This window comes from Lithobates pipiens, unplaced genomic scaffold (assembly GCF_037356315.1).
Source record: "Lithobates pipiens isolate NorthernLeopardFrog02 unplaced genomic scaffold, aLitPip1_a1.2 Scaffold_1, whole genome shotgun sequence".
NCBI lineage: Eukaryota > Metazoa > Chordata > Amphibia > Anura > Ranidae > Lithobates > Lithobates pipiens.
In genome coordinates this window covers 234,072,550-234,088,197 of record NW_027507685.1, presented here as the reverse complement: position 1 = coordinate 234,088,197, position 15,648 = coordinate 234,072,550, and the positions used below count along the sequence as shown (strand labels likewise).

At 43.4% G+C, this 15,648-nt stretch overlaps 1 protein-coding gene across 3 annotated transcripts in view; it reads right to left on the bottom strand.

The window, feature by feature from the left end:
* The window catches only part of LOC143984858 (uncharacterized), a 54,673-nt gene that overhangs the window by 21,759 nt on the left and 17,266 nt on the right, over positions 1–15,648 (bottom strand). For 2 of the 3 annotated variants that reach the window (XM_077484672.1, XM_077484674.1), the window contains exons 2-4: positions 14,403–14,513; positions 8,944–9,135; positions 4,935–5,063 (exon numbers count right to left, since the gene is read on the bottom strand). In XM_077484672.1, the coding sequence (XP_077340798.1) occupies positions 4,935–5,063; positions 8,944–9,135; positions 14,403–14,507 (426 nt within the window). In that variant the 5' untranslated portion in view covers positions 14,508–14,513. The remainder of the gene's footprint in view (positions 1–4,934; positions 5,064–8,943; positions 9,136–14,402; positions 14,514–15,648) is intronic. The other variant, XM_077484675.1, reaches the window with a different exon arrangement.

Below are 15,648 nucleotides of genomic sequence, written 5' to 3'. Positions count from 1 at the left end.
ACACACAGGTGGACTCCATTTACAAATTAGGTGTCTTCTAAAGCCAATCGGATAAACTAGGATTTTAGTTAAGGGTATCAGAGTAAAAAGGGGGCTGAACACAAATGCACGCCATACTTTTCACATATTTGTAAAAAAAATATTGAAATCCATTTATCACTTTCCTTCCACTTCACAATTATGTGCCACATTTTCATTTTTGGTTGTAACATGACAAAATGTGGAAAATTCCAAAAGATTAAGGGGTATGAATACTTTTTCAAGGTACTGTGTGCGATTATATACACACATACACTGCGCTATAGCAGTGAAACCCTTAAAGAGGAGGGCCGGTTTAAAAAAAAAAAATTTTTAAAGTCAGCAGCTGCAAACATTGTAGCTGCTGACTTTTAATAAGCAGACTTACCTGTCCAGGGCGCCCGCGATGTCGGCCGCCCGAGGCTGAGCCATCCCTCGGCTCTCGGGTCCCGACGCCGCCATTTTGGCTAAGGGAAACAGGCAGTGGAGCCTTGTGGCTTCACTGCCCGTTTCCTACTGCGCATGCGCGAGTCGCGCATCGCTTTGTGAATGGGGCTCGCTGTGTTCTGGGACACACAGTTCCCAGAACACAGCGCGACCCATTACCCAGAAGACGCCGCACGGAGGAGGAAGAGGCAGATTAGTACGATGTGCCTAGCAACAGGCATTTCTGGTAAGTTAAAAAAATAATAATTTCTTCATTTTTTTTTCTGATTTTTTTCTGTATTTTTTTTTTCAGGGTGGCCCTCCACTTTAAGTGGTTAAACATGAATTAAATAGCATTTGGGGTTGTGGTGCTCAGATGCAGTGTTCTGCTTTAATTTCATGGTAGTATTAGGATCAGTAACGTTATTTGAAAAAAATGCTTCACTATATTGATTTATTGGATTACAATCTTGTATTGGTGGTTTAACAGAGGTGTGAGCAGCTTTTCTATAGAGAGAACTAGAGAAGTCAGAGCAGGGGTTCTATCAAATATATATTTTTTTTATTGTTTGGGTTTACATATACAGTATCTCAAAAAACTGAGTACACCCCTCACATTTTTGTGAATATTTTATACTAGCTTTTCATGTGACAACACTGAAGAAATTACACTTTACTACAATGTAAAGTAGGGAGTGCTTATCTTGTTTAACAGTGTAAATTTGCTGTCCCCTCAAAATAACTCCACACACAGCCATTAATGTCTAAACCGCTGGCAACAAAAGTGAGTACAGCCCTAAGTGAAAATGTCCAAAATGGGCCCAATTAGCCATTTTCCCTCCCCGATGTCACGTGACTCAGTGTTACAGGGTCTCAGGGGTGAATGGGGAGCAGGTGTGTTAAATTTGGTGTTCTCATTCTCTCATACTGGTCACTGGAAGTTCAACATGGCACCTCATTGCAAAGAACTCTCTAAAGATCTGAAAAAATAGGACTCACCGTCAAATCCTTTTCTCTGTAATTCACTGACTGACACAGCTTCTCTCTTTACACCATTGGGTTGTTATGCCACCTTCAGGAGAGGACTAGGCATTACATGTTAACATGTGATAATAAAACTAGAACTTTATAGTTCCGCCCAAGGGGCGGTCCCTTAGGTAACAACCCCTCAGCATGCTACTGCAGCCTCAGTACGTCAACAAGCAGTATAACAAAGAAAAACATGAGGGGTGGGTGCCGTGTCAGTGGGTGAATTACAGAGAAAAGGATTTTACGGTGAGTACAAAAAATCCTATTTTCTCTTATATTCACCAACTGACACAGCTTCTCTCTTTAGACCATTGGGATGTCCCCAAGCAGTGCCTAAACAGCATAAAACTTCATCCACCATGGCATGTGGGAGCTAGTACAAACTTTACCCACAAAAAAACTACAGTGTGTGGACAAACCACCACAAAAAAAAACAGGGTGCTCCTCAACAGAGAAGCACTACCCTCAAACCGCACCGAAAACTGCGGTAACAAATGCAACAGTGCATTAACTTAAAAAGGTACTGCGTTTTTACCCCCCAAAAAAACAGGAAAAAATTGCATGTGCAATTGCAACTATATAGCCTCCTGCAAAACAGGCATCAGCCGATGCACTGACATCTACCTTCTAGAACTTTGTAAACGTGTGGACAGACGACCAGGTCACCGCTTTACAAACTTGAGTGACAGACAATTGACGTCGGAAGGCCCAAGACGTTCCAATTGCCCTCGTGGAGAGGGCCGTGACTGGAAAGGGGGGCACCTGCCCCTTCAAGGCGTAGGCTTGTACTACCATCTGTCTGATCCACCAGAAAATGGTGGCCGACAAGACCGCCATGCCTTTCTTTGGACCAGCCACCAAAACAAACAGTAAGTCTGACTTCCGGAAGGGAGCGGTGGCAGACAAATACACCTTCAGAGCATGAAGGGCCACCTCCTTAGGATGTGTCAGCTTAGGACACAGAGATGGTAACACAATATCCTCATTGATGTGAAACGCAGAGACTACCTTCAGCAGAAAAGACAGTTGCGGACGGAACACCACCTTATCCTGTGGATAACCAGATATGACGACTTGCAGGACAAGGCCGCCAGTTCCGAAACCCTTCTGGCCGTTGTGATGGCCACTATAAAGACCACTTTCTGGGAAAGAGTCAACAGGGGAAACTCTCTGATATTTTCAAATGGCGGTTTTTGAAGCGCCGATAATACCAGGTTCAGATCCCACAGGGGTAACGGTGGACGCACAGGAGGGACTACATGTCGCACCCCTTGGGTAAAAGTACTCACTAGAGAGTGAGACCCCAGGCGTCGCTGAAAAGGGACAGCCAAAGCTGATATTTGTCCTTCAATGGTGCTTAACGCCAATTTCTGGTCCACCCCTTGCTGAGGGAACAGCAGGATCCTGGATATAGAAAGAGCGCAGATGACATCCTTTCTCCTCACACATGGAGATGTAGGCCTTCCAGGTACGATGGTATTCCGAGAAGAAGATTTCCCTGCTCTCAACATAGTTGGGATCACAGAGTCCGACAAACCCCGGTTCCTCAACACCTGGCTCTCAATTGCCATTCCATTAAAGCCAGCAATGGTAAAGCAGGATGGAGAATCGAACCTTGAGACAGAAGGTCCTCTCGCAACGGCAGTCCCCAGGGAGCGTCTGCCACCACGCGCACTAGGTCTGTGTACCAAGGATGCTGAGGCAACCAGTATTACTGGGATCCCTTCGGCTTAGACTCTGCCAAGCAGACATGGTAACAGTTTCAGTGGAGAAAAGGCGTAGATCAGCTGCACAGTGGTGTAGTGGTTAGCACTCTCACCTAGCAGTAAAAAGGGTCGCTGGTTCGAATCCCAACCAAGACACTACCTGCCTGGAGTTTGCATGTTCTCCCTGTGCCTGCGTGGGTTTCCTCCGGGTACTCCGGTTTCCTCCCACACTCCAAAGACATGCAGGTAGGTTAATTGGCTTCTGTATAAAAATTGGCCCTAGTATATGATTGTGGGCTCCTTGAGTTTAGGAACTGATGTGAGTGTGCAATGTACAGGGATAGGGACAATTGTAGACACTCACTCAGGTTGAACTGGATGGACTGGTGTCTTTATTCAACCTTACTATGTAACTTGCCAAAATAAGTCAGATACGGGAACACTTTTGGTGAATGGCTGGCTTACGGGACCCAAAAGGGACCGCTACATCAGTGGAGGGATCTGCTGGCTCCTAAATCTTCAGGGTATCACGCACAGCTGTGATAAGTGCTCCAACAAGCGCTTTGTCGTGCACAGAACCGGACGGGGACTCATCCTCACTGTCCTGATCAGCGTCATCTGAAACGACAGAGCAGGGGTCACCAGCCTGTCAGTGCTCAGACCATACGCTGCATCAAATTGGTCTGCATGGTTGTCATCCCAGAAGGAAGCCTCTTCTAAAGATGATGCACGAGAAAGCCCACAAACAGTTTGTTAAAGACAAGCAGACTAAGGACATGATTACTGGAACTATGTCCTGTGGTCTGATAACACCAAGATAAACTTATTTGGTTCAGATGGTGACAAGCGTGTGTGGCGCCAACCAGGTGAGGAGTACAAAGACAAGTGTGTCGTGCCTACAGTCAAGCACGGTGGTGGGAGTGTCATGGTCTGGGGCTGCATGAGTGCTGCCGACACTGGGGAGCTACAGATCATTAAGGGAACCATCAATGCCAACATGTACTGTGACATACTGAAGCAGAGCATGATCCTCTCACTTCGGAGACTGGGCCACAGGGCAATATTCCAACACAACGACCCCAAAACACCTCCAAGACATCCACTGCCTTGCTAAAGAAGCTGAGGGTAAAGGTGATGGACTGGCCAATCATGTCTCCAGATCTAAACTCTATTGAGCATCTGTGGGGCATCATCAAACAGAAGATGGAGGAGCGCAAGGTCTCTAACATCCACCAGATCTTTGATGTCGTGATGGAGGAGTGGAAGAGGACTCCAGTTGGAACCTGTGAAGTTCTGGTGACCTCCATGCCCAAGAGGGTTAAGGCAGTGCTGGAAAATAATGGTGGCCACACAAAATATTGACAATTTGGGCCCAATTTGGACATTTTCACTTAGGGGTGTACTCATTTTTGTTGCCAGCGGTTTAGACATTAATGGCTGTGTGTGGAGTTATTTTGAGGGGACAGCAAATTTACACTGTTCTACAAGCTGTACACTCACTACTTTACATTGTAGACAAGTGTCATTTCTTCAGTGTTGTCACATGAAAAGATATAAAATATTTACAAAAATCTGAGGGGTGTACTCACTTGTGAGATATTGTACTTTAAAAGTATCTTAAAAAAAAAAACCTTATCTTTTTAAAAAGGTAGCGAATGGAATGGTCAGAACGCTTGTAATTTTTTTCTCTGTGTTACATTTAGGAAATTCCCAACATTTGTCTTTTCCAGCCTCAGTACTGTTACCATGTCTCACCTTCGTGCTTCCCCTAGGTCTCCCTCTACCTCTGTGCGGCGTGACCACAATGTTTGGAGAATCATTCATAATGTCACTCTCTGACATTGAGGCGTATGCAGCAGCCTTCCCCTCGCGGACGTCATACACCTGTGAACAAAGAATTACTTGAATAAGTGATGTCATGAGGTAAGTAGACCTACACTGGTGAAAGACCGCTGTACACGCAGCTGAAGAAATCACAGCATTCTTTAAAATGGCTGTAAACCCTCTCCTATACCTATTGAAAGTGACTGGCTTCAGGTCATAGAGAGATGAAACAAACAAATCCTCCTAAATAAGTTGTACCCATTTATCTACAGCCCTCTCTTCACTACAGCCATTCAAAGCCCAGAATTTATAAATGTTTGTCTGAGCTTTAAAAAAATAAAAAAAAAGGGGGGTTGGGTGGAGAACTAAACACTGCAGTGCTCAGTAAAGGGATCTTTCAGTTGATTGGAGTGAAGGGACACACCCCCTTCACACAGCAACAGAGTTAAGGACGCCAATCATAGGCTGTGTGCTGAAGCTCCCTTCCGTCACCTTTTTTTTCTCTCTTGGTTTCAGGAAAACTTGTCAGAAGTGATTCATGATAGCAGAGGAATGAAGCAGCAGATAGAAATGACACTTGTGCTCTGGATTGAGACAAGTACATACTATAGGGAGATATGATTTGTTCATATTTCATGTCTGAGGTTTACAACCACAATTCCAGAATTCCAGCTCTCACTTCACTTTAAATAGTTCACTTGGCCCAAACAAAACTATTTCCATTACATAACCAGGTGGATGTTAGGTGAGCTGCAATGGGCTGTAGTTACATTAGTTATATACAGTAAGCGGTGGTGTGTTTTGTCAGACGGGAAGTCATGGGAATGAAAAAAGTGTTTCTCCACCATTCAGGAGAAGCCTTGTATTTTATTTTCTATCAGTGAATATAAGGCCTTCTGCATATGGCCAAGGTGGAAATAGTTACATCATCTGCCCGCCTCTCCACCTCAGCCAATCAGAGGAAGCCTTGTATTCACTGATAAAATTACAAGGCTTCTCCTGAATAGAGGAGAAGAATATAGGTCAACTCTTTCATTCCGGTAGCAGGCAAGAAGTTACTCGTACTGCTACTGGAACACCATACCGCCTAATGCATGTAGCTAATGCTACTACAGTACATTACAGCACACACAGTGTACGCATAGTTAAAGTGATTCTAAACATTGTTATTTTAAAGGGGAAAAAAAAAAAATTCAACATGTTATATTTAACTGCTCTGTGCAAAAGTTATGCACAGAACAGCCTCGCTCCTCCTCTTCTCAGGTCCCCTGCCGGTGTCTTGTCAAATACTGTCCCCCGCCGGATAGCGTCTACCCTGTACTGCGTTTGCGCAGTATGGAGGACAAGGAGGCGCCGAAAGTCTCCAAAGATGAATGGTTCAAGCCCCACCATCCAATTGGACATAGAGTTAGAATAAAAAATCGGCCAGCGAAGCGAGGCTGTGCTCCAAGCGTGGCGAGCCCGCAAAGGGCCCTGTTACTAAGTGCATACCGTAAGTCCATTTGCATGGTGGGGCTTGAACCTGGACTCAGGGCAGAAGGTACTATTAAGTGCGCAAGCGCCGTTCATCTTCAGAGACTTTCGGCGTCTCCTTGTCTTCCATACTGCGCAAGCACTGCACCTGTGCAGTACGAGGCGGACACAGTTCTCTGCAGAACACAGGCACTCTTGGCTCCTCCCTCCCGTAGAGTGTCCCCATAGCCAGCCACTTGCTATGGAGGCACTTGTGAGGGCTTGCTCTTGAGCCTTGCTGTCTGCATCTATTGACACAAACAGAGGGACTCGGCCCTGCCCCCTCTACCTCATCACTGGCTATGACTGACCACAGTGGGAGCCAATGGCTCCCACTGCTGTGTCTAAGGGGGAGGGACCTGCATACATAAGGTTTTTTCTACCCTAACCACTTCAACCCAAAAGGTTTTACCCCCTTAATGACAAGGCAATTTTTTGCGATACGGCACTGCATTAATTTAACTGACAATTGCGCGGTCGTGCAACACTGTACCCAAATACAATTTATGTCCTTTTCTCCTCAAAAATAGAGCTTTTGGTGGTATTTTGGTGGTATGATCACCTTTGCGGTTTTTATTTTTTGTGCTATAAACAAAAAAGAGTGACAATTTTGAAAAAATAAAAATAAAATATTTTTTACTTTCTGCTATAAACATATCCAATAAAAATATGTAAAAAAAAAAAATCTAATTGTTTTCATCAATTTAGGCCAATATGTATTCTGATACATGTTTTTTGGTCAAAGAAATCCCAATAAGTGTATATTGATCGGTTTGAGCAAAAGTTATTACCTCTACAATCTATGGGATATTTTTAGGGCATTTAATAGTAATAGGGGTGTGCAGTGATTTTTAGCGGGGCTGGGACTTTTTGAGGCAACACCAAGTGACACTTTTTGGGAACCAGTGAAACCAATAGTGATCCGTGCTAAATAGAATTGCACTATTACTATATAAATGACACTGGCAGGGAAGGGGTTAACATCAGGGACGATCAAAAGGGTCTAATGTGCTACTAGGAAGTGCTTTCTAAAGCCTCGTACACACGATCAGATTGTTTCCCAAGACTTGTCTGAAGGGTGTGTGCCAGGAACTTGTCTTGCATAAAAACGGTACACAATTGTCGGCCAACAAACACAAATGTACTGACGTACTATGAGGAATTTCAGCTCTTGAGCATCGCCCTTTGGGCACCTTCTGCTAATGTCTTGTTTAGTGAGCACTGTTTTCGAGCAGGAGCGTTTGTACTTTGGACTTGTGTGATGGAATTGTGTACACACGATAAGAAAATCGAACAGACCTTTGTCCACTGAAAATTTACTAGTCTGCCATCCAACATTTGTTGGCCGAAAGTTGGACAACAATCGTCTGATGGAGCGTACTAATGGTCAGATTTTAGGCACACATTCTGTCATCACACAATTCCCTGCCGAAAATCCGATCGTGTGAACGAGGCTCAACTGTGGGGGATGGACTGACTGGAGGGAGAGAGACACCTGTGTTCCTGATTAACAGGAATTACAGATCTCCCTCTTCCTCTGTGACAGAGCGACGGTCTGCCTCACCTACGACCAATTGCGGGTGGCCATTGCGGCCATCAGACCCGCTAATTGGCTCCCACTGTGTCCAATCACAGCAGGAACGAGTCTCTGGCGGCGTGCCCCAGGAAGAGGAAACATACATGTACGTTGTTTTCACGCAGCCGGGCCGCCTGCTGCAGTATTTGTATGGTGAAACGATAGGAAAAACTTGTTTTCATGTTGGATAGAGTAAGGGAGGGTTATAACCCCTATCAGATTTTTTTTTGATTTTTTTCACCAACTGGGTCCCATTGGGGGAGTTCCCTTCACTTCCTGTCCCATAGCCAAACAGGAAGTTAGAGGAAATCCCTGAAAATTAAGAGAATTCCTTGGGGATCCCCAGGTCACCAAAACTAGTGTCTTCATTGGAAGATTTCCCCTCTATTACTTTTCTGGGGACAACCCAAAATTTGGGATTTTATTTTACTTCCAACGATAATGGTAAAATAAGACAAATAGAGAGGGTGAATGTCCTTAATGGGGACACACAGCAATAAAAACTGACAGGTGGCGTAATCTCTCTGCACTTTAGTTATACTTTAATGCATACAATGCATTAAGGTAAAAAATAAACCTTCTGCTTTTAGAACCACTTGAAAATAATGGAAATACTGTAGTTTGTTTGGGTCACCTTGGCTTAAACAAACTATTTACAGCAGGGGTATCAAACTGGTGGCCCTCCAGCTGTTGCAGAACTACAATTCCCATGAGGCATTGCAAGGCTGACAGTTACAAGCATGACTCCCATAGGCAGAGGCACAATGGGACTTGTAGTTCTGTAACAGCTGGAGAGTCTCCAGTTTGGGACCACTGATTTACAGCGGCATAAAATCTGCTTTAACATCTCACTTTAGTAGGTAAGGTAGGGAAAGTCTTGTTCTTGCTCCCTTTCGGCCGTCCTCTCCCTCTGGGCGATGTCACCGATCCATTCGGACATTTCTCCGGCATGTTCTCTTTGTTCTGCAAGGTGACGGGGAGTTTTGACAAGCTCAGTTGGTTCTCTTGAGCCTCTCCATCTCTGGCCCGGGAGAACTCCGGCTGCTGTTATAAACAAATATTCAAAAGAAACAGAGTTGCTTATCAATGCTCTGGGCTGACTTCCTGCTGTAGCAAAGTTACAAAATATAGAATTGGGCTTTTGTTTATTTATATGGATACCTAAATCCCATTATTAACAAGACATTCATTGTAAAAAGCAATTCTCCGGTCTCGGGGGAACCCCTGCTAAAAATTAGAAAATCTACAACTCATGATACAATAGTGTGATGGTCAGTGGGAAGAATGGTCCTTACACTTGGGCTCATTGGGAAGAATTACCTCCTTACAGATAGCTAAAAAGATCAATGGCGTCAGTGGTAACTTATCCGAGAGGCAGAAATTGCCCAATGCTGAAGGAACCTCTAGCAACCTTTGGAGAAAACCTAGTTGAGAATCACTGATTTAGGATATCAGGGTGCACCCCTGAAAATGTAATGGATGATGAAACACGTAGGTACACACTCAAGTCACAGCAGAGGGAATAAGTGTTCAAGTGGATGTAAACCCTCACATATAGAACATGGAGATGACAACACCAACTCAAGAGATCAAGGCACCCACATCCCAAATTAGAAATGAAAAGGAAATTGAGAGAGCAATTTTAATGGTGCCACAAATGTATACAAAGTATACATTTTTCAATAAAATAAATTGTATTAAACAAGAGAGAATATATATTTTATATCTATGTATGTCTTGGAGAGCTAACCTTGTTCGCGTGTGTGTGTGTGTGTGTAAAAGTGAACAAGGTTAGCTCTCCAAGACATACATAGATATAAAATCATCACTGATTAAAAAGAGCTGTACGTAGCTATATAAATGCCTGTTGGGCTCTACATGTTTCGCTGTAGGTGCATATAGCTCTTTACATATATTGTCTCTATTAATCTGTGATGCTTTATATCTATGTATGCCTTAGAGAGTTAACCTTGTTCACATACATTCAATATTATATATATATATATATATATATATATATATATATATATATATATATATATATATATATATATATATATATATATATATATATATATATATATATATATATATATATATATATATATATATATATTTGCAATAAAAAGTATGTGAAACCTTTTGGAATGATATGGACAATCACAGTCTGCTTAAACTAATAACACACAAAGAATGAAATGTTATGTTTTTATTGAACACGCCATGTAAACATTGACAGTGCAGGTGGAAAAGGTATGTGTACCCTTGGATTTAATAACTGGTTGAACCTCCTTTGGCAGCAATAACTACAACCAAACGTTTCCTGTAATTGCAGATCACATTTTATGACCAATTTGTGCAGAAATCCATATCATTCCACACACACACACGTGTGTGTGTGTGTGTGTGTGTGTGTGTGTGTGTGTGTGTGTGTGTGTGTGTGTGTGTGTGTGTGTGTGTGTGTGTGTGTGTGTGTGTGTGTGTGTGTGTGTGTGTGTGTGTGTGTGTGTGTGTGTGTGTGTCTCTATATATTTTGAGAGTGAACAAGGTTAGCTCTCTAAGGCATAAATAGATATAAAAGAATCACAGATTAATAGAGACAATATATGTAAAGAGCTATATGCACCTACAGCGAAACATGTAGAGCCCAACAGGCATTTATATAGCTACATACAGCTCTTTTAATCTATGATGATTTTCTTTTTATATATGTCTTAGAGAGCCAACCTTGTTCACTCTCTCTCTCTTTTAAATTATATATATATATATATATATATATATTTATTTATATTGTTAATAATACAATTTATTTTATTGAACAATGTATCCTTTGTATACATTTGTGGCACCATTAAAATCCCCCTCTCTCCATTTCCTTTTCATCCTCACATATATAAAAGTGAGCAGCCTCATATGAGGCACAGGGATGAAACAAATCTCCCTACATAAGTATAAAGCCCTATACACACGATCGGACTTTGTACAAACTTTCCCGAGGACTTTTGTACAAAGGGCGTTGGCCGCAAGTTTGTATTGCATACACACGATCAGACTTTTTAGGCAACAAACACGAACGTAGTGACGTTTCAATGTACTGACGACACTTCAAAAGAGGACGTTCAATTACTACAGCGCCACCTTTGGTCAACTTCTGTACTGTTGTCTGATCTTTTGCATTGGTTCTGAGTATGCGTTTGTACTTTGTACAAAAGTCGGATGGTTTTCTGTAAACACGATCGGACTTTGCTCCATTGGACTTATGTTGTCAAAAAGTTTATCCGTTCACACAGCCAACAAAAGTCAGATGAAAACTGAAAAAGTTTGTCCGATGGAGCATACGCACGGTCGGATGTTGCTCCAAAACAGCTAATTTGAATGTTTGTTGTCAAAAAGTCTGATCTTGTGTACAGGCCTTTACATGTATATCTGCTGTCTTTAGCTTTCTATATGCTTTAGAATTCTTTCATAGGTTTAGAATTTTCACTTCCTCATCCAACAGTAGCAATGTAGTCTTGGAGGAAAGGCACACCCCTTACCCTCCACATAGGCAGAGACTTGCCGAGCTGTGCTGTGACAAGACAAGCTCTCTGTTAATCTATTTATGGAAACCTCCCTCACAAATTTCCAGCTGCTGTTACTTCCAGTGTCGGAGAACTTGTCAGAAGTTATCAAGCTAATAACAGAGGAATGGAGCAGCAGAAAGTCACAGGACTCAGGGCTTTGGAGAGAGATAAGAAAACACTACAGATATTTGGGCTTTGGTCAAAATTTAATGAATTAGTGTTTACATCCACTTTAACCACTTGTCGCCTGCCAACTGTCAAATGATGGAGGGACGGTGCTGCTCTCGTTCTTGGTGGACGTCATATGACAGCACACCAGAACAACCACTCCTGCACATCAGCGGGGGTGCGCAGCCATCACTGTTGCGCCGCGTTGTTAAGACAAACCTCGACCCGATCTCGGCAAAGAGCCGCTGACACGGCTCTTTAACCCATATGATCGGCTGTTTCCAATCACAACAAGGAAGTGCCGGTAATCGGTGCTCCTCGCCTCACACTGTCAGAGTGTGGCGGGGAGAGCCGATCAGCGGCATCTCCTTTCAGTCAACAGTGAGACATGTAATCAGGGCACTGATTACATTAGAGCACCAGAAGTGTCAGCAACCAGTGCCCATTAGAGATACCAGTCAGTGCTGGCTTTGTGTCCATCAGTGCCACCCATCGGTTCCAGCCATCAGTGTCGCCCATCAGTGTCGCCCATCAGTGCCAATAATTTCAGCATATTAGCGCCCATAATTGCAGCATATTATTGCCTCCCCATCAGTGAAAGAGAAAAATTTATTTACAAAATGTACTGACAGAAACTAAGAAAAGCGTATTTTTTCAACATTTTCAGTCTTTTTTTTTTTTTGTAAAAAATAATCCCAGCAGCGATTAAATACCACCAAAAGAAAGCTCTATTTGTGTGAAGAAAATTATAAAAACTTCACATTATTACAGTGTAGTGTGATCGCGCAATTGTCAAAGTGTGACAGCGCTGAAAGGGGAAAAATGGCCTGGGCAGGAAGGGGGTGAAAGTGCCCGGTAGGTGGTTAAGCTGAAGTCGGAGACTACTGGCATTCAGTTCTCAGAAGCAGATGAAGCTGTCAGCAACCATGGATGATTATTACTTTTTGACTGTTTTTCAGTGTACAAATAAAGCTATTTTATTTTCTATATACATTCTACATACATATATATTTTTTCTATATAAACACGCGCGCGCTCGCGCACACACGCGCGCACACACACACACACACACACACACACACACCTATTGATTTATACCCTTTTCAATATACAAGTGCCTAAAAAGTCAGTTTAGGGATATTTAGTTATTTTCTAACAATTTTTGGATGTGGCACTATTTGAGGATACACTCACCGATTTCATTCCATAAATAAAGCTAAATTTGTCATAAAGGGAGGTATTACCCCGGGGATATAGAAAAGTGTGTTTTTCCCTTCAGTGATGGAAAGATAAATAAATTGATCTGTGCGTTTTCAATTTGGGGTAGAGGGTTCTTGAAATCGAGTGGAGATTTATCTGAACATTATTTATTTGTCATTTACAATAAATAGTAAAATATTATTTTAAATTATATTAATTAGTTGGTATTGCACAGAGCCACCCCGAACGTCCTCTTCTGGGGTCCCCTGCCAGCACTCTAGGCTCCTCCTCTTTTCATTGTGCCATCATGGGAGGCTGCTTCCTAGGGGGGCGCACCTGCAAACTTGCTCCTGAGCCAGACTGTGCGTCCGTTGACATACACAGTGCGACTTCCAGTTGTACTTGGAAGTAATTCCTGCCAGGACTTCCAGAATCAGACGCCGGGAGTGTCCTCTGACCAAAACACTATTTAAGTACCAGCCTTTGATGTGGCTGGTGCCTTGTCCTATTGCCAGCTATCTTATATGTAAGAGTTATAATACTTCCAGTGTGCCTTGCTGGTTGCTGACCCAGATTGATCGGACTACACTCTCATCTGCCACCTGCCCACAGCCTCTGTCTGAGCCTGACTACCCTCTTGCCTGCTGCTTGCCCATTACCTCCGACTACTCTCTAGCCGTCCCACTGGCCTCAACCTTTGCCTGGACCGATAACGCACTTGCCTACCCACTAGCTCTCTCTGCATGGACTCATCTGTCTACTCTCTTGCTTATCGCTTACCCCCTGCCCACGACCTCTGCCTGGACCGGACTACTCTCTTGCCTACACACTACTTGGACCCAACTACTTTCTTGCATACTGCCTGCACCCGTTTACTCTCTTGGCTGTTGCCTGTCCCCTGCCTTCAACCTCAGCCTAGACCTGACTACCCTCTTCTGTTCCAGCCACCTCCTTGGTGGGCTAGTAATGAGAGCTGCAACCTGGTGACAGCTTGCAGCAAAGAAACCCAAGATCACTAGGCATTCTAGCCCATCTCTACTATTAGGAGCTCTGGTGAAGACCAACTGTCATTCTGCACCTTAGGTGAGCCCACATCCTGCCAGTAGCACCATAACATTAGGAGTAAAATAAAAGCAACAAATAACACCAAATTTACTTCAACAGGTGACAAATGGTGGCGGCTACATTAGTGGCAAAGTGATTAAATCTTATGTTGAAAGCCTAAGACGTGCTTCCTCTGGACTGATTATCTGCCTGTTGTCCTTGCCACCCACATTGGTGGAAGTTGTGAGACGTTTATGACACCCAGCACTAAGGCAAACTGAATATTCGTCAAAGACATATATGTTCAACAACGGCGAGGACCAAGTCTTGGATTACCTCTAAGATGTCATGTCTCGAAGAAGCAAATAGCTTTCTGCTTTTGAACTTTTGTGGCGTCGACCTCTTCCGCTTGGAGCTTGTATCCGACCGGCCCGTACTCATATTTACCTGCAGAGAGACAAGAGACGTGAGTGAGAAGAGACTGATGGCAACATCTATCCAAAGTACATCTCTCCTGCCCCCCTGCCCACCAGTATAAATCCCACCCACTGTTCATGCTCAACATCACTGCGCACAGCGCCAACAACACTGCACCACAACTGGAATTAGAAGAGGGAAGTTCCATTGCTGAGCTCCCTGAAAAATACCAGATGTCGGGGTGCCGTGCTTCACACCCTGATGAGTTCCAGGGTTCTGCTTAAAGTGATTGTAAAGCTACTATTTTTAAATTTTTTTATTATCACTTCAATACAGGGCACCCCCTGCCCAGGCCAATTTTCAGCTTCCAGCGCTGTAATACTTTGAATGACAATTCTGCAGTCATGCATCACTGTACCCATATGAAATTTATAATTCTGTTCACACAAATATAGTTTTCTTTTGGTGGTATTTAGTCACCATGGGGCCTTTGGGTGGGCCTGGTTATTTTTTTTGCTAAACGAAAAAAATAAATAAATAAATAAATAAATAAAAAAAAAAAAAAAGGGAGACCAAAAATTTGGGGGGGGATAAAATAAAAGAAATTATATTTTCTTGTGGTTTCAAATAAGATTTTGTAATTAAAGAAGTATTCTCCTGTAGGCACAGTTCACACTACTGCAATACCAGACATGCCACCGCATTGCTGTGCAGATCACATGCGATATCTGTGCGATGCGATTTCAGTCATACAAACTGCATGGCTGAAATCGCATTCACACCAAAATGGTGCAGGACCTCTTTTTTGTTCCGCACTGGAGTCGGGTTGCATCGGTGTTCATACCTATGTGATCTGATTACTGCACCATTTCACAGTTTGCACTGTGATCTGTTTTCAGGTCTGGGGTTGTTGTTACCTTTACATTGACACCCACAGCGGTTCGCAGATCTCAGCGTGAACCACTGTGCAATTCAAGCGTGATCCGGGAACCCGCACTGGATTCGCAGGGTTCTCGCATCACACTAGTGCGAGGCTACCATGTAAACAGGAAATACTCCTCCTGAAGTGCACGGCGTTTCTCCCACCTCCTCCCTCCGAGGCAGCCAGACTATATATCTTTTGCAGCCCCGATGCTGGTAGATCATCGGGGGCCACAAAAGATAT